The 19,906-nt window shown below is 38.8% G+C and overlaps 1 protein-coding gene across 1 annotated transcript; it reads left to right on the top strand.

Moving 5' to 3' along the window:
- Positions 1-1,456: 1,456 nt before the first annotated feature.
- Positions 1,457-18,781, top strand: slf2 (SMC5/6 complex localization factor 2). The gene is made up of 21 exons (XM_085369261.1): positions 1,457-1,594; positions 2,275-2,309; positions 2,791-3,320; positions 3,442-3,690; positions 6,301-6,346; positions 8,860-10,283; positions 10,406-10,488; positions 10,570-10,683; positions 10,787-10,954; positions 14,063-14,168; positions 14,249-14,336; positions 14,422-14,563; positions 14,697-14,784; positions 14,879-15,055; positions 15,412-15,506; positions 15,942-16,029; positions 16,226-16,348; positions 16,478-16,555; positions 16,652-16,738; positions 17,659-17,727; positions 17,842-18,781. Exons 3-21 carry the CDS (start codon positions 2,853-2,855, stop codon positions 18,409-18,411), a joined length of 4,263 nt encoding a protein of 1,420 aa, XP_085225387.1. The 5' UTR covers positions 1,457-1,594; positions 2,275-2,309; positions 2,791-2,852; the 3' UTR covers positions 18,412-18,781.
- The last annotated feature ends 1,125 nt before the right edge of the window (positions 18,782-19,906 follow it).

The following is a 19,906-nucleotide window of genomic DNA, read 5'->3' as shown; positions in this document are numbered from 1 at the left end:
GGAACCCACCCGAGGGATTAATAAAGTTCTATCTTATCTTATCTTATCTTATCTTATTTCGGAAGCACTGGAAAAAGACTTGGGGAAATAGTTTGAACATCTACAGAAAGAATTCCTTTAAAGTGAAATACTTTTGAACTCCAAGTTCCATGATGCAGTTCGTGTTAGTGATGGGATTTCCGGCTCTTTTTAGAGATCCGGCTCTTTCGGTTCGGCTCACTAAAAAGAGCCGACTCTTTCGGCTCCGAACCGGCTCTTCAGGTTGTTTTGTTGCTTTAATTAATTTATTATTAACAATAATATAAAATTATGCACAAAAGGAATTACTAACGTAAAAAGTGGTTTTATTTATATATGTTTATATATAAATATATGCGGTGGCCCCTAGAGACAAAACACGTACAAACTCCAAAACACATTTCTAGCATGAACTGAACTTCCAAAGCAGAGCTACTAGATCACTTAAATTACACAATTGAAAGCATGTGTGTATTGTTTGTGTATTTATACACAGGCACTCATATATATATTCAAATAATTTAAAAAAAAGTTCATTTACCTGTTATTACCACACACCAAATCCGGTCGTTGGTACTTGCTGGCTTGTGTAGCCACAGGATAACAAAGGCTCAACACTGCGCCCAGCATCCTGGAGCACTTCTGTTGTCTTTTGTACGTGTTTTGAGTTTTTATATGCTTCTGAGTTTTTACGTGCTTCGGAGTTTGTACGTGTTTTTACGTGTTTTGGAGTTTTTACGTGTTTTGGAGTTTGTACGTGTTTTTACGTGTTTTGGAGTTTGTACATGCTTCAGAGTTCGTACGTGATTTGAAGTTTGTATGTGCTTTGTCTCTAGGGGCCACCATAAATATACTTTTATTTATTCACTCCACATAAAATGTAATAAATAAATCATATAATACAAAAATCAACTATTCACATTTCAAGTTTTAACTATTTAAATTTTCAGCTTTTTCCTTTCACAAATTTAAAGTGAAAAGAATACAAAACACTGCAAACCACAACACAATTAAATATAAATTATAATATGAAAACTAAAAGAACATGCATGTTCTCTGTCATATGGACCTGCATGAATAAACTTTCTCAATCCTTTATCATCTGCAACCGAAAATAGTTGTGGATGATTACTATACCTTTCTAATGTTGTTGTCCCTGCCTCTCTTTCTCTCTCTCTGGCTCTGTTCCTGTGCTACTGAGTGTAACTACCGCCCCTCCCCCCTCTGCCCAGCGTAAAGCACAAGGCTCGCGTGCAGAGTGAAGCGGAAAAAAAGTGCGAGAGAGAGGCTGAGAGAAAGAAAAAAAAAAAAAAACCCACGTGACGGCTCGCGATAAGGAGCCGGCTCGCGATAAGGAGCCGGCTCGCGTCGTTCACGTCAAAGAGTCGGCTCTAAGAGCCATTTCGTTCGCGAACGACCCATCACTAGTTCGTGTCGTCTAAGCGGTTGCAAGCGGGAGAGGATGTTTGTGGCACCGGGAATCACCAGTAACGTGTTATTGCCGCCGTATGTAGTTGCAAACAGACTTCCCAGTCCTCAAAATGAGGAAAGCAACAGAAAACTAAGGAGACACTCGGTATGAATAACTGCTAACTGGTCATTTGCACGCGCGTTAGCCAGCTAGCTAAACATTACTTCCTCAAACGACATGCTAGTATTTATTATGCATTTTATTATTCGCTAGCTAGCTACAGAAAGACGTTTATGTAGGTTCTAAAATAAAACGTTCATAGATGGCTTTGTTTCTTCTTAAAGCGAGTCCAACACGACGCAAGGAACTGATGCTAATGAATAACGCTGTCATATTTAGCTTTCTTTTTCTCTAGCTCCTAGCATATTGACAGGTAATAATATTTAACGGCTAGCCAGTTTGTTGACGTCTGTTTGGGACTGAGGTTCTCAAGCGACACTGCTAGGTTATGTTAATTTCAGGCGATAAGACATTTTTATGTCAAAACAACATCACGACATGTCAAAGCGTGAAACTATTTGATCTCATGTTGTCACCTCAAATAGCATGCCGTGATTGGTAGCCATTAGCCAAACAGAAATTCTCTAGCAAGTGTCTCCCTCGTTTTGTCTGTGGAAGGTTAACTCGTGCTTTGTTGGACGTCTTCTTTTTCTCATTTTTTTGTGTGTGGGGAGAAAAATAAAACAAAAACTGAAGTTGCGTCATTGTCGTCGGCTTGGTGACCGGGCTAACTTCAAACGTTAATAGAAACATGTTGAGTTCCCATTTCTCTGTCTTTTTTGCAGCCCACTTGGAGCTTGCTTCTCACCGAGAAGTAAAGGTGAGTCGAAGTGACAGGTCGAGTGTTAATTTTCATTAAAAATTTTTACTTTTACCTGCTCCTTGAGACTTTGCCTCTCATGTGTATGCTTTTACTTACTGTGCAATAAAGCACTCGACTGTAATGTTTATGATGTAAGTTTTTGTTTGTTTGTTTTATTATATAGTCTCACTTATTGTGCAGTTTCATGCTGTGGGACTGTCAATGAGCAGTTAAATCAACAACTGAGCCAACCAAAGAGTCAGAATTGAGAAAAATAAGTTTGTCAGAGGGAGATCTTTTTGGCACTCTTGTAAAAGCTTAACACAAGAGGGTAAGCTAGTCATTACTTTTCTCTTAAAACAAATTCAGACCTGTAATTAAAAAAACCCCCAAAAAACAGATGGATAATCCTTAGTAAGTACAGTAAATGGGTAAGGTGTAATGTAACAGGTTCTTCAAAAGACCATAATGCATGCATCATATTTCCTTTTTACCTTAGTAAAGGACCTTGTTGTTGAGCAGCGCTCCCTATCCAACACATCTTTTCACCAGGAGACTCCAATGAAGCCTTCTCGGGTCCCTAACCGGCTTTCTAATCCACCACCGAGGAGAATGTTGCCAATTCAGGCACCTGAGGTGTGCTACAGGGACAGAATTGGTCCACACTGGCAAAATCATCATCCCCCAGGACTAATCCATTCATCAGGATTTAATTCAAGCAATTCACTTAATCTTGGTTCCCCCGTGGAAAGACCTTATTTTATGCCAAAGGAAAGGTTGGGTCCTCCAGAACACTTTGGTCAACCTCCAGGGCTTGTGCCAAACAATCCAGGTACCATTAGGATGTCATTAAATCCCCCAATACCAGGAGGCCATCAGCCAGGATCTTTTGACACATTTTTGCTTCCAGTGGCTATCAACCAATCGCCATCTTCCCACATAGGCCGAGATCAAGCGACTGAATTCAAGGCTTCTTCATCCAGCTCAGAAAGTAAAACTGTAACAACACAAAGACAAGAATCAGATAAGGTATTGTTTCATCTTTTTTCATACGGTTTTAGGAGAAACTCAGATTTTGTTCTGGTTGAGTGTTTTTATGATAAATATGATTAGTTATGCTGAGTTGATGTGGTTCTTAACGTTTTGTTAGGCTCAGTCCAGTGATGTGGAATATTCTATACCTACGGTCCAGCTGCACAGACCATCTGTGAGTGTTACAACCCCATCATTCAACTACAGAGCACCCAATGAAGTTCACCCACAGTCCCCTTCATACTCAAAAGGCTGGTATCCTAATATCAGCCATTGGCCCTCGCAGGGCTACCATCTCCATCCAAAACCCCACTCATCCGACAGTAGTCGTTTACCCATCATGCATATCTCTGTAGCCTCTTCCCAGGTAAAGTTTTTATATATTTAATAACACAAAGTTTATTTCGAGTTTTGAAATCATGATGAATGCTTTCTACCTTTCCAGTCTTATGCCAGGCTGGTCAGGCTAAGAGCTTTTCATTACTTGGTTGGATTGAGGATAGAAGATGACATAGCCAGCCTCGGCAACATGATTTTTTTTTTTTTTTTTTTTTAAATCAATGATTTAGCATTATAAACAGACTTAATTGCCCTTTTTTCATCTTACTATTTAGCAATTTCTAAATTTAAAATGGTTTTTAAGGAAGACAGTAGGAAGACATGTCTTATTAACATGTTACTGTATGTTATTTAACACAGAAGTAAGGCAATTTAAGAGCACCTGTTGACTTACAAACAGGGAGAATTTGTTGCCACCTTTTGAGTTTGCAACACCACCATAATATCTATTTTTTTAAACCTGAATCAGATATTAAAATATTTGTGAACAAAATCAATACTGAGACTAACTATGATTAAAATTTATGAAACTGGCAATAGTTGGAAGGTATTTAGCTGTTTTCACACATGAACTGTGGACATTGTCAAGAGATTAGATTTTTTTATATGGGCTGGTGTAACCCAATCTCACATGTAGCACACAACAGGAGATTGTCTGCATCTCTTTGGTTCTTATTACTGTAAATATTATATATTTATATTACGTATATAAATATTACATTTGGTTTAGGCGAGGGGTGGCAGAGCATGGAAAGAAAACTGAGCACTCAGTTTCCATAAGACAAACTGGCTATTATTATAATTTTATAATTGACTTTATAAAATGGAGCTGGCAGGTTAAAGACAGTTGTTTTTTTTCCTGATTCAGCTGGTTTGATTATTTGTTTCTTTCTCATACAAGTTAATTGGGTATTGTCTAGAAAAGTTTAGCACCAGAGGGTAGGGCTGAACGATTATGGAAAATAATCTAATTGCGATTTTTTGCCCCAATATTGCGATTGCGATGCGATATGCGATTATTTTTTAAGGTATTTGTCTTCTGTTATTATTAAACAAAGACAAGCAATACATCATATAGTATGGCCAATACTATATTACATTAATTTTAAACTGTTCTTTCCTGGAAGACAGACCTCTGTTATGATGACATGAGGTGATGCATGAATTGATGACTGACATTTTTATTTAACTTCTTCAATCACAACAGTATATTTGAACATACACAATAGTTTATTTTTAGCTTACAAACATCTGAGCATAAAGTGCTGACAAGGAACCCTGGTGTAAACATTAAAATGAAAGTCAGTACAATGTGCAGATTGCAGAAATATACATAAAAAAAATCAGTGGCTTTACCACACTCAGTTTTTCGACATCTGTGAACTACTAGACAGTCATTCAATTAAAAAATAATATTAAATAAATAAAACTAATAAATAAAAAATACACACATCTTACTGATCTCTGCAGTCAGTAACATTACACATAAAGTGCAAACATAATAGCAATTGTATAAACACACACACAAACACGCCTTTAAAGTTTAAAGGCGTGAAATTGGACGGTCTAGCCTTCTGATTAGCTAATCAGAAGGCTAGTTCTGATTAGCGTCACCGCTGTCTCGGTGGAGTTTAATAAACTCGGCCGTCTGCTTCTTGCTATCTAAAATATAACCAGACACTGGTGTAAATTCTCGACTGTCTCATACTTCTGTTTAATAAGTTTTCTGTTTGACGTTTAGTCAGCTGTGTGAAAACCAAGGAGGAACCCACCCGGGGGATTAATAAAGTTTTATTTTATCTAATCTAATAACTTTAATCTCAGCCAAACCGATTTACTCACGAACAAACAAAACACTGAAAAAAGCCCAACAATAACATTTTTAGGTTGTCTAAGTGACTTATATATTACGTTTAACCCGAGCAGCGAAACTCCGCGGTGATCTGAAAATGATGTGCCGGGAGTTGTGCCGTTCTCGGCCGCATCAGTAACCCTCGAGCTCCCGGCTAGCTGTCGAGCTGGTGGGTAGCAGACGCCTCTGAAAACGTCGAAGCACTTTTGCAAATATGGGATATCTTGATAAACCGAGCAGATATTTGATGTTTACACAACTACTTTCTCGCCTGAAAATATGTTAAAAGTTTATTTTGTGACCCAGAAAGATTAGTATGAGTAATTTTAAAACTTAGTAGCGGCCGCCATTGCTGGAAACTGGAGTTTGGCTGGGCCACGCTATGAATTCTGGGATATGGTAGTAATTTGGACAGCCTTCGGCGCGTCGCTGTGACGTAATCGGTCTACAAATGCGGCCTCAGGAGGATGCAGCCCATGAATTGTATAATATAATCGCAGTATAATCGCAGCCTTTGCGGTTAGAAAATTGCACTTGATCATGTCGCGATATTATCGCAAATGCGATATATCGTTCAGCCCTACCAGAGGGCATGCAGAAAACAGCTTTAAATAAGTTAAAGTGCATTTACTAGCTATTTATTAAGTCTGTTTATTTAAAGAAATAATTTCTGAACTGGTTGTCACTTGTTTTGTTTTTTATAAGATAAATTGCATAGCCACAATGTTATTGCTGTTCAAATATCACTTAAGTAGGTCACTAACTTTTTTTGTCTTTTTTTTGCAGAGCCAGCAACAGGAGCAAACACCTTCAAGTGAAAAGTTAATTTCAGGTAATATTGTAATTTAAAGTAAATTCTAAACTTTCAGATAGGTTATGTTTGGCAGTATTGCTTGTTAAGTCCTGTAGCTTCAATACACTGAAAATATCACTGACCTGCAGGTAATGTGGGGGGGGTATGAAAAGGGGGAAAAAAACAAAGCAAAATGCTTGGACACTGCTAGCACAGGGCGCCCACACAAACGCAAAACAGAAGATGAAGCATAGCTGAATATGTTTCCAAACCAACTTCATTCTAAGCCAAAGACTAGAAAATATGGTGAAGCATATCTTCCCTTTGGTTTCACCTGCACAAGTGCCGAGGTAGGTCTCCCCTGCAGAATTGGTTTTCCAATTGTGGGGAGCACGCGCTGGGCTGTTCAAATTACGGACAAACAGTATCCCACATTCTTGATTTTTGGTTCACAAACACTTCTGATAATAACTAACTACTCCTGACATTTTGGAGATGTTAGCTCTTTATACAGTAAAGTTACAATGGGATACAAATAATATCAGGCTGATCCTGCCACGATTTGTTCCCTGGGTTCAAATCTCGGACAAACAGTATCTCACAGTTGTTTATGTTTTTGAACTCATTTTGCACAGAGGCATTTTTTGAAAAATGTATTGATAGCAATGTTGAACATTATTACACAGAAAAAAAACAACTACACGTAAAATAATTACATCGCGACGCCTCTGCCTTTGTAAATGGAGGGACAGTAACTGCGTGTGTGTATGTAAGCGTTTAAAAACTGAAGATAGTCAGATTAACAGTATTTTGTCTCTATCTGTCATTCTGCAATTCATCTCATGTAAACAACGTGGCGCACAGCGTGACGTGAAAAAAGGCACATACCTTTGACGTTGCATGACGAACTCTGTATTCCTCGTCCACACGTAAATACAAAAAAGGAGTTTTAAAAAAATCTCAGTTTTCAGTGATTCGAAACACCGTTTACGTGTGGACGAAACGGGTGCGTTTTCAAAAATACCCGTGTAGGTGTGAACGTAGCATAAAAGAGTTAGTAGTTTATTTTATTACTACCTGTAATTTTTTGCAGATTGCTTGCATTTGCTTAATTGTTTACTAAATGTTTGAGGTGTGAAATAAACCACAATGTGTTTGTGCGGGGGGTCCGAACATTTTTCTTGTAAAACAAAGGGGAGCCTAGCAAAAAAAGTTTCCGAACCACTGTCTTAAGTGATGAAAACAAATTGTACTAGGCGGACTGTATGGTTGGCATGCTGCAACAACGTTATTATTATTATCATTTGTACAACCCATAAAGTATTATCCCCGTCCTCTAAAATGTACACTTGGCATAAAGCAGTTAGGCAGGTAATTTTCACCTGGCATTCACCAAATCCAAACTTGTCTAATGGGTCAACTGGTCAACGGCCAGATAGAGAAATGTTATTTGTTATTCCAAAGAACATATTTCCACTGTTTCACGGTCCAGTGGTGCATGCTTTACATCACTCTGATTATTGGCAGTTTGCTTGATGACATAATGCTTTCATGTCATTAAAACCTATGCCATACTATCACACTCCAAACACACAGTACTTGTCCTGATGTTCATGTCAGATGAGGTTTTTAAAACTGTGAAGTTACTGAGAGTTGGCAACTTTAATGCACTATGTGCCTCAGCACCCACTCTCTAACTTTATGTGGTCTGTCACTTTGTGGTTGAGTTGCTCTGGTTTGTAAACGCCTACACTTTGCAATAGTCCTACTTACAGTTGATCATACAATATCTAGGAGGGAAGAAATATCCCCACCTGACTTGTTGCAGTGGTGGCATCCCATTACAACAGATGCTTGAATTCAGTGAGGTCTTTAGGTTGACTCATTCCTTCGCAAATGTTTGTCAAGGTAGACTGCATGGCTTGGTGCTTAAGTTTTTACACCTGTGGCAGGGATTGAAAACCTGAATTCAAAGTTTAAGAAGTATGGCTTTTAAAAAATCCCCTAATCCTGATCTGTTGTCACTATAATTTGTGCTTCAGATGTCCCTTTAGGAATTTCTTCATGCTTAAAACAAAAAATATCACCTACTCTTCTTTATTTTCATGTGACATATAGAGCTGCAGTAGATATTTTCATGATTGATTTGTTGGTTGATTTAAATTTAAAAAAAAAAAAAAAGACTTTTTCATCTGAGCTGTAAAATATAATACCTGGGTGGGGGGGTGTCCATTGCATATGTGGTTTTGTCTGATTGCTATTTGTGACTCTAAAAAAAATAGTAAATTTGAAAGCCTGGAATCATAAAATGTATAACCTTATCCTTTAAAAGAAATGATGAGTTTATTATCCGAATAGCTGCCAGTAAATTTCTGCAGTTGCAGACTATCATTCTTTTGTGAACAGATTGAGGTACATTTATCTGATGTGGATAGTAAAACCCTTTTTAAGACAAAGTTAAAACTATCAAATTCTGGTCATTTTGTAGACATTAATGAACCCTCAATATTGTTCAAAAGAAAATATCATCTTTTTTTTTTTCCTTTCTCCAGCAGTGGACTTGAACTTCTCATCACACAAGAGGCGCAGCGAGTATGAATATGGTTCAGAGAATGCCAAGAAACCATGTACTCAAGGGGCAAACTCAAACAAAACGGAGACAACAAAACCCACTGTTCCCACTGCACTTGCGCCTCAGCCGTCAGTGATGCATTCTTCAGAGTCAGCAAACCAACACAAAACCACAGATGGCTATCTACTTACAGAACAGGCACGTGGACAGTCAGCATGCTCAGAGCTGTCATCTACTGTTGGATCTTCTCAGTCATGCTGCAAGTCATCATTGCATAAAGAATGTACAGAGAAAATAACATCAACAGGTGCAAAGGAATCATTTATAAATTATTCTCAGAGTCATGTACCACAGTTAAAGGAAATGAGATCACATGTAAAGCCAAATGAGGGAAGTGTGAAAAAGACAAGCGAGCAAAAAAATAAAAGGGATAAATCAAGCACTTTGTTCAACTCTGATGTTCCTCAGAAGGACACTACTAGCTCTTCACCTGCTGAGTTAGGCAGTCACCACTCTGGTTTTTCTTCCAGTAGTAGCTCTGTCAAGACCCCGAAAAGAAGTAATCCCAGAGGAGAAAACAGAAAACTCAGCAGTAGCCCTCACAAATCAACCTCGAAACCAAATTCGAGCTCTTTGACTGGTCGGACAGGAGAGCGGAATAAAGCTTCTCGTTCACGAAGACCTGTAGCTTCTTATGACGCCAATGATCTTTTCACTCCTGATCCTGTGACTTACATTGTTAGCTCCTCAAATAAGACTGTAAAACCCAAGATAGATGGGGAAACAAGCAAAACAACAGAGAAAGGTTCATCCAGCATCGCAGGAAGCTCCAGCAACTCAATTACTGAGTCCTCTTGTGAGAAACATCAAAACTGCAAAATAACCGGTCCTCTTCTTGAAGCATCGTCCACTTTACCTAATCCACTAGGCAGTTTTCCAACTGTAACGTTAACACGGGTAAAACTGGAAAACTTAATACCACCTCCTCGAGATAAGGACACCAAAAACAGCCCCATCCCTTCTTCACACAGGCAGCTTAAGGGTGACCAAAATCCATCTCTCCTCTGCAAAAAAGTGAGTACAGGTGCTGTAGAGACTGACAGTGCTGCTGCTGAACAGACTTCTACCTCCAGTTATTGTCAGTCTCTACCACTGAAGGGGCAGGAAAGTAAAGGTGATAACAAGCAGATAAATGAAGAGGATCCCATAGATGTGGAGCTGGACTTGGGGCTGAGTTTTGCAGTAGATGTGGATCTAACCCAAAGCTCCCATAGCAGTGATGATGAGCAGCTACTTTCCTTGGAAGAGATGATGGAGCGTGCTACTAAACCTCCAGATACACCTGAGAAGGGAACATTCTCAGATCCTAGTCCACCTAGACGTCTGAGCTCTCAGTCAAAAAATGTAAGTAAAATGTCTTGGTCTTTGTTGTACGCAAAGTTGTTACTGTATAAAAATAAGCTTGCTGAGCTAAAGGACAGTAAAACTTTATTTGGATGTTAACTATCACATGTTGTTTTCCACAGCAACCATTTCAATCCACAACAAAGTCAGGCAATTACAAGAACAATCTTGACCAAATACTGAAGGAAATAAATAACAATAAAAAGTGAGTTGTTCATAAAGTTTCACTGCCGTTTCATTTCAAGAGCTACAGCATCTTCACGAAACTCTCTGCATTATTCACTAGATCAAAAGAGATTGAGAGACAACTGCTAACTGCATGTGAAGAGGACCTGTTGAAGATAGCTGAATATGAAGAAGCAGAGGAGAACCGAGAGGAGGGCATTTCTTCCGAACAACAGTAAGGCACACAAAGACATGCTGCCACTTTATATTTTGTCTCTGGGGAACCGTGTTTTCACTGTAGTTAGCTAAATTGTGAACTGCTCGAATTTGTTTACCAGGGAATTCTTGCAGCGGTATTCATTGATGTCTGCTGCAATCAAAGAAGTCCCTCCAGGAGAAGAAGTGTTCAACCTGGAGAAGTTTGGTCAGATCTTTGACCAGGATACATTACAGCTCAGGCAGTGCCTGGTCAATCCACAGGGAACAGCACAAAAAACTCTTCTGTGGTGAGCTGAATTTCTGTGTGTAAAAATGAAAGGGCAACATTTGTTGTACTTTTGTACTAAAAATTAGATATATGTAAGTAATTATTGTTTGGAGTGCATGATTTTTTGATGATTTTAAACCTTTGCCCAAATACTGCATTAGCAACAATTGTTCATCTATAATTTCTTTAAAGTTGTCTTGAATACTAATTGGACAAATTACATTGAATTAACCTCTGGGGGCATTTTTGTTGCCTCAGCTTTAAAGGGTAAACTGGTCTTCCAATTCAGCTAGAAACTTAGCAGAGAAGCCCAGACTTCCCTCTCCCTGGCCACCTCCTTCAGCTTTTCCAGGGTAACACAGAGGTATTCTCAAGCCAGCCAAGAGATATAAGCCCTTCAGCATGTCCTGGGTCTGCCCCGTGGCCTCCTCCTGGTTGGACATGCCTGGAACACCTCACCCAGGAGGTGTCCTTGTCAGATGCCCAAACTGCCTTAACTGGCTCCTTTCGATGTGGAGGAGAAGCAGCTGTATTCTGAGGTCCTCTCAGATGGCTGACCACCTCACCTTATCTCTAAGGGAGAGGTTAGCCACCCTTCAGAGAAAGCTCATTTCTGCTGCTTGTATCCGTGATCTCATTCTTTCCATCACTATCCAAAGCTGCAGCACCAGTCTGTTGATCGCCTACTCCCCTCACTCGTGAAAAAGACCCCAAGATACTTTATTTTTCTTTATTGGATAGATGCAGTGAAGGCTGACAGGAAATCGGAGGGAAAGAGAGAGGGGGAGACATGCGGCAAAGGGCCACGGGTCGGACTCGAACCCGGGCCGGCCGCTCTCAGCCATGTGGTATATGGTCGCCTGCTCATCCAACTATAATAATCCAACTAGATACTTAAACTCCTCCACTTGGGGCAGTAACTCGTCCCTGTCCCGGAGGGAGCACTCCACCCTTTTTGGGGTGAGGACATTGGCCTGATTGTGCTGACTTGCATTCCCACCGCATCACACTTGGCTACATACTGCTCCAGTGCCACCACCTGATGAAGCCAACAGAACCGTGTCATGAAAAGCAGAGACAGGGTTTTGAGACCACCCAAGTGGAAGCCTTCTACCATTTGATTACACCTAGAAATTCTGTCCATAAAAATTATAAACAGAATCGATCCAAAACCCACCAAGAATGAGTCCGACTTGTTGCCGGCTATACGGACCAAGCTCCTGAAATGGTTATTTAAGGATTGAATGGCTCGTAGCAACTGGTCAGACACCCCTATACTCCTGCAGTACCTCCCACAGAACATCCTCAGGGACCCAGTCGAATGCATGTAGACTGGTTGATTTTCTGACTGACTGACTGAAATTTTATGTCAACAACCATGTAAATCTACCTCTACTTAAACAGAGGTTTTATGAGTCCTGCATAGTGTATCATGAACAGAGGATTCACAGTCTCTTGAAAATAAACTGTTAAGTGGGTCCCAAAAGTCACCAGATCTATTTGCAAAAAACAATAACAAAAACGCACAAAGTTAGCAACACTGAAGTTAATAATGGTAGGAGGAGTAGGCATGTGGGAATGATGATGGTAGGGTATGATGTGGAGGGTTAGGGAACATGTGGAAGCCTAACCACTGGTCATTGTAGGACAGCTACACAGAGCAGATAGTGAGAGCTCTCATCAATAAGAAGCTTCTATGAGACTCGTTGTTTCTTGGCTGGAGAGTGAAGTGTAGCCTTAAGAATCACTCAAAGATCATTTATGGCCCTTTGAGAGCTTGTGTGTGCTTATTGTAGCTGAGCAAGAGACTCTTCGGTGTGTAACTGTTGGGAGGAGTGTTACAGTCTGTCTGTTGAACTATATAAAATATAGTTAGCAGTGAGCTCGTGTGTAATTTACTGAGATTTATAGAGTGTGTTTTCTTTATGTATGATGTTGTTTTTTGGGTTTCAGGTACGCTTATTAATCTTGCTACTTTTGATAATTTATAATATTATTATTAGTATTAATATGTGTTCACAGTCTCTTCCTGAGAGTGAGGAATATGGCTTATTAATTTAATACTGAATATTGAATCAGTACTGTATCACAGATACCCAAACCCATGATATGGTTATGGAATTCAGAAAAAGTTGTATTGGTGCATCCCTATTGATAGTTCAGCTTTTTGTAAGAAGTAAACATCCAATAACACTGCAGCTATGGGCATTCGTTCAGTGTGACTATTACTGGGCTCTGTGCTAATTTTAGTTTTATATATTAATGACATTTTTCAAACACTGCTTTTGACCTCCAGTGGACATCACGGATGCTTTTATTATCAGCCGGTTTGACTGTAGGATAACTCTAGTGCATGCTGTTTGTTCCCCCAAAAAACAAAGATATGAGGAATCTTCAGAAGCATGGGAGATATTTTTGAAGTATGCACTAAGTTAGCAACTTGAATAAGGTCAGGTAGAGGGCCATTTTTGGAAGTGTCAAGTTCTTCTGAGTCCCTCTGTGTTGGCTTTTTAAATTTTAAACACCAAATTATTTGCATAAATTACTCATTAGTCTGGGGGAACTCCAAACCAAATACTTCCTTTTCCTGCATAAACACCAAGAATCTGATAACAAATTTTGACAATAACATACAGAAAGGAATCTGTCTTGTATACCAATAGCATTAAAAAAATACACAAGTTTAAATTAAGACCTGGAACATTGGTCTTAGCTTATTATATTTTTTACAGCAGCTTTACTCTGTGCTTGATGTTTATTAGATTTGTCAATAGTGTGCACTGTACTTCAGAGTGGCGTGACTACCTTTGAACGAAAGGCTTTTTTTGTACATATCCTAAGGCCTCAACGTACCTTTTTCATAATCTAATATGGAGCCTTCTGATAAACTTCACTGAGGACATTTTACTCTCAGGGTAATGAACAACAAGTTAGGTCTTGTCAGGAGAAACTACAGTTTGACCTGAAGGCACTTAGTAAAAAGGTAAATTAGCACAGTTAGTCCTATCCAACACACTGCACTCAGGGATGTATTTAAGTTTGCACACTCATTTTCAACTCTTAGTTTTCCTAAATAATGAATAACTTTGATCTTTCTCTCCACTTACACTCTCCTGCTTTACATCAGGTCCAGCCCAGCTCAGCTGCGATTGCATGTGAATATCGGATTGTTTCAGGAAGCTTATGACTCTAGCTCACCCTGTCCAGCTCAGGTTACCCGTTTCCTTTTCAAGGTAGGTCTGACACACACCCGCACTGTGTTTGTTGTACAAATGTTTAAGCTTGGGCAGTAATTCTTTGTCGATCTCATCAGATGATGTCAGTCCATAGTGAGAGGATGATATCTGAGAAGTTGCTACAGGCCCTCTGTGATATTGCATTGACTGCTGCTTATCAAATAGGTCAGTGCTGTCCTTCCTAAGCTTTTGGTAGTTTGTCTTTAAAATGTACATAGTGTTGAAGTTCTTGGTGTGAATACTTCCACAGTGAAATATGGAAACCAGCAGTTTAAAGTGTGGGTTCCCAGTTTATCTGACGTGACGCTGGTCCTGATGAACATGGGAGTGCCGTTTGTTAAACTCTTCCCTTATGAGAATCTGCAACCTCCATTCACAGAAGGAGATCTGCTGTGAGTGTCATCACCATATGACTCGCTCATTCCTTTTGTTACCTTCTATATAAAACTATAACACGTGAGCTGAAAGTTGTTTATTTGGTCACTTTTTAATTTAAAGGAGTTGAATTTTTCTGTGTTTCTGCAGGGAGGACGTCTACATCAAAAGTGATAGTCCTACCCACAACAAGGAAGAGACCACTTTCCCTGAACACAACTGCAGTAATGTTTTAAAGGTAGTAGACAATAAATGGCTGATGACGTTTGAGAGCTTAGCAGATTGAGTACAACTCCACCACTCATTGTTTTGTTTTTTAATCTTGTTTATAGTACCTGTCTTACTGCATGGGTCTGTGCCCACGTGCATACAGCGACAATGAGCTGCTGTTGATCCTTACTGTAATGAGTCACATCGGCCTGGAAACGCGTCTCATCCTCGAGTCGAGTGTGGCACTGGAGCCTCTGCTGTGTAAAATTGTCAACAACATCAGGGATTGGGACGCTCTGGTCAGTGCATAAATGTCATTGTCTGGCACTTTATTTCCTCACATTTCAGTTTGGCACATTAAAGCAAACAGTTTTCTTGTAGCTGTTGTGTTTAATCATCCCCTAAGTGGTGTATAGTATGGTTGTTCCTTATGAAGACATGTAATTAATCTGCTTTAGAATATTAACACGTTCTAACAATTAGCTCAGTTTTCTCATTTTATACTCTTTACATTGACTAACAACAGATTTTAGGATTTGTTTCATAATTCTTGCATTAAATACAAAGTACTAAACGACCAAGCTCCAGATTATTAATCTCAGCTTCTTGGCTTGTATGGCTTTAAAAACTTTATTTACTTGCTTTATGTCTTTAGCTGCCAAAAATCTGCCTGGCTCTCACTGATTTGACAGATGATCACCACAACATGTGCCTATTAGTTCATCTCCTGCCTGACAACATTCGTGGAAAGTGAGTCTTTTTATCCTTCTTCTTTTTTCACTATCTACTCATATATACTTAATTTCTAGATATACTGATTTTCTGATTATTGTGTTTATCTGATTCTGATTTATTTATGCATTTATATACACAGCTGAATCTAAGAAATTTGTCAGCCAGCAGTTGATGGAAGTGAAAATGAAAGGGCTTAGATACTTCATGTATCAGCATGTCTTGTTTTGCTTGTGATATTCACAAGATTTACCATCCCATAATACAGCACTATAACCTACTATGCTCTGAGCTACAGAATAGCATGAAGACATGTAAAAGTGAAATAAAGCCAGTATGAAAACAAATACTTTCAGCATTTTGTGATTTATTAATTTTTTTGATTTTTTTTTTTCACAATACCATACCATTAAAAAGAAAAATGTTCTTTTTATGTTTGTTTTATTTGGACAGAGAGTTGCGCCGACATCTAAGCCTGTGCATGATTTCTAAGTTGTTGGATGGAAATTGCAAATACAAACCTGTGGAAAGAGAATTTCAGGTAATTGGGTTAACTTGTAACCTTGGCAGTTTCCTTTAAACCCAGCGCTTGAAACACTTCTCACATGTAATTTTAAATTATGTACCGGTACATTAATCCACTCATCCTCAGGGTCGTGGGGAATTTGAAGCCTATATGCACAATAAATATGTAAATCAATTTAATTAATAGAGTTTGGTTTTTGTTTGGTATTTAGCTCTCTGAACTGAGGCCATACCTTCCTCGCATGCAACCTTCCTCCCTTTTCCGACACATGACGAGCTCTTCTGGAATGAACCAGAAAGATAAAGAAGAAGACCTGGGCACACTAGACCAGCAGGTGATCATTTTGTTACAGTCTGAATTGCAAAATGTTCCAACCTTGACTTGTTTTACATCCATAATAACACCTGGACATCATTTTGAAAATGATTTTTCTGACCCAAGATCCTTTTATCATTTCTTCCAGTCCTACTACCTGTGCTATAGCCTTCTGACATTAGCAAATGAAGCATCCAACTTTCAGTTTTTTCCCGCTCACCAAAAGGTAAATTCTTTTTTCCAGTCTTATCTGATTTTTAGATGTTATTGGCCTGATTTTGATTGAATGTTTAAACCCTTTCCTTTTTTTTCTGTCCCTCAGAAGCAGCTGCTGTTTTTGTCAACTGAGCTGGAAACGCATGTTAAATGTGACATCAGGGAGAGTGAAAAATGTCTTTATCGCAGCAAGGTAAGCATGATTTAACAAGTGTGTGTTTGTGTGTGTGTTTTTCTGCAATTCACAAAATAAAATCTACAATACTTTTAACCAAATATGGGAGCCGCTGGTCCAGGCCTATGCTGCTCAAAACTATTTTGAATGTTAATGACTTGACTAGTCATTCGCCAGTAGCTTGTTAGCAGTAACACTAAGCAGACAGAATATCAGTTATTACCTCTCAGCTGTAAAAGGCTTTTTTAATCGACATTATGAGCAGGTGGGTAGACACTTAACTTTTTAAATGCGATAACTCAAAAACGGGGCAACATAGAAGCTTCAAATTGATACCAGAGAACAAGGTGACATCGGATTTAGAAATTGATACAATAGGTGTGTCTACTAGGACATAGAAGGGAAGCACTGGTGGTTGCCAGCATTTTTGCATCTTTGTCATCAGATTCAACTTGTTTTAGATTGACCTGAGATCACAAGTAAATCTGGTGCTTTTCCCCCCATGTATTTAAGTTCCTAATTTGAAAAACTTACCCCACAGTTAATGCGTTAGGAGTTTTCTCTTTCCTCCTAATGGCAGCCTTTTCTCCAAAATTAAATGTTTCAAGTTCAGTTCATAGATAACACTGTACACAGATCTGTTAGTCAAGATATCAAAACTGCTTAATAGCATTTCACAGATTAGCAAACAGTATAGATGAGGCTAGACCTAATAGACAGTTGTAATATATTTCCAGATTAGGAACCCGTTTAACTTGCTGAAACTCTATGCCAGAGACATCTGTACTACTTTATATTTATATTAAATATATTCATATGAATCATCAGAAATATCAACAAATCATTGCAAGTTTCTTTTCAGAGGTTCTGATAAATGACATTTTTAGTGTGCTACATAAACCTGTATGAGAACTCTTGCCTTCCTCTTCTTTCTCCAGGTGAAGGATCTGGTGGCGAGGATCTACACCAAGTGGCAGATGCTCCTTCAGAGGACAAGGCCTCTCGATGTACAGTATTCACACACATTATTTAAATAATTTCTTTACAGGATGTGTTTACTTTGTGTCTTAAAAGATAATTTTATAATCTTATTGGCTATGCTGGTCTTTTCCCTTCTCTAGGATAAACTGTATGATTATTGGCAGCCTGGGGATACTTTGGGGTACAGCCAGGAGGAGCAGGAGGATGAAGATGACACTGCAGAAGAGGAGACTGTGGTGGAAGAAGAAGTAGAGGGGGATGAAGAGGAAGATGGAGAAACAACTTTAACTGAACAGAATGAAGCTGTCATGGTTGCTGAGGGAAAAAAAGATGCCAGGGTGGAGCCAGAAGAAGACACGAAACTTGGTGAGACAGAAAAAGACACAAATGTTATTGCAGCAGAAGAAGGCATGACATTTGGTGAACAAGAAGATATGAACACTGCAGAGACGGAGGAAGACATGAATATTGATGAGGTGCTAATGGAGGAAGATGGTATCCCAAGTGACATAAGCAAAACAGAAGAGGAAAAAGAAACGGTACCTGGGAATTTAAACCAAGTAGTGCCTGAGACGGATCCTCAAGCACCCTTGGAGTCTGAGGGAGTGGATGAGCAAGTGGCTGCTCCCAACATAGGGCATGTTGATGAGGACACTGAGATTGAAGAAAGAAAAGGAACACACCTGGCACCAACAGCTGGTTTATTCTGATAGAGATGATCAGTTTTCAAGGCTTTAACAGCCATTGCCTTATGTCATGCTGAATTTGCACTATTTACCAGACCTCTTTTCCTAATTCCAAAAGGTTTGAGACTTTCACAGTGATTTTAAGGCAAACTGTGTATTTACCTCAGTCAGTGAGGTTATGTTTTTGTCGCTTTTTTTGTCTGTTGGCACATTTAGGCACAAGCTTCCAGGCTGATATATTTTTATGAAAGTTTGTGGAAAGATGGAGCATTGGTATATTAAAAAATTCATCGTTTTGTTGTTTTTTTTGACTGCTGCATGTGTGCACATTGTTGTTTTATTAAGTGGCCAAATATGGAAAATAAACTTTAAGTTAAATTAATTTCTTGTCTCCATAAGCAGCGCCAGACAAAATGTCCACCCACCAGTGTTTACAGTACTATTGTGTTAGTGATAATCTTTCTAATATGCAGAAAAGTAACAGTGAGAGGATTTGTGGAAATATCCATGACTTGCTATTGTAGCAACAGATTAATGACATTTTTTCATATTTTGGCTAAACGTTAGGCAGCTTGTGAAGTACCAAGGAAGTAGATTGGTTCACACATTTATTTATTTATTTTTTGGTCTCAAGTAATGTTTATTGTATTAAGTGTCACCCATGTATGCATTTTTGTTTTGCTTCCACGGAACCACTTTCTTGGAATTTTTTTTAATATCACTTTGTTACCAGCAGCATATTACAAAAACACATCCTTTTTTCACAATTATTTAGTTGGAACCATGAAAAATGCCAAAAATAAACACATTTTCACAGGCATAAAAGAGTGCTATTTGGCACCATTAAAGTGCTGCCAAATGGTATGCACTGTCCTTTAAAATTCTGGACAAATGTTGGACAAAAAAAATGTTAGGAAGAAAGTGTATTCCACATAAACAAAATCTTAAAGTCATGTTCTTAAGAAAAAGGAAAACATTCAACGAGAGATGTATCTGGCCCCTCAGTTGATCCATTTACTCATCAGAGTGAGCTCTCATCAGAGATGGTCTTGTCCAAATTGGTCTAATTAATAACACAGAAAGGTACAGTCAGAAACTCCATGCAATACTATCTACAAAGCATCAGATTGGTAGTTGCATCATTTTTCAGCATGACAATAATCCCAAACAGTGCAGTAAAAGCACAGATGGATGGAAAAATGCACAAAAGAACGATCATAGATTGGCCTCCCCAGAGCCCGGACCTTAACATTGAAGCAGTGTTGGATCATTTTGACAGATAATGGAAGAAAAGTCAGTCAACATCTAAAGAAGAGCTTTGAATGTCCTTCAAGAAGCCCGGATAGTTATTCTTGAGGACTACTCAAAGAAATTACTACAAAGCTTGCCTATGAGAGTTCAGGCTGTGCTGAAGAATGAAGGTGGTTGTACTAAATATTGACCTTCATCTTTGGCTTTTGTATAAACTGTTTTTACCTTGTGTAACGTAGTTCCATGTATGTTCGCCTATGTTTAAATA

This window comes from Diplotaxodon limnothrissa, linkage group LG13 (genome assembly GCF_057381915.1).
Source record: "Diplotaxodon limnothrissa isolate DT_005_m linkage group LG13, D_limnothrissa_male_GT1.1, whole genome shotgun sequence".
NCBI classification, from domain to species: domain Eukaryota; kingdom Metazoa; phylum Chordata; class Actinopteri; order Cichliformes; family Cichlidae; genus Diplotaxodon; species Diplotaxodon limnothrissa.
The sequence above is the reverse complement of the archived record's forward strand: the minus strand, read 5'-3'. Positions and strand labels throughout refer to the sequence as shown.

Excerpts from the sequence above, each read along its gene's own strand:
- slf2 (XM_085369261.1), top strand. The coding sequence starts at position 2,853 with ATGAAGCCTTCTCGGGTCCCTAACCGGCTTTCTAATCCACCACCGAGG. Across the intron at positions 3,691-6,300 it reads TCTCTGTAGCCTCTTCCCAG|AGCCAGCAACAGGAGCAAAC; the intron begins GTAAAGTTTTTA and ends TTTTTTTTGCAG. Across the intron at positions 16,739-17,658 it reads AATGTCTTTATCGCAGCAAG|GTGAAGGATCTGGTGGCGAG; the intron begins GTAAGCATGATT and ends TTCTTTCTCCAG.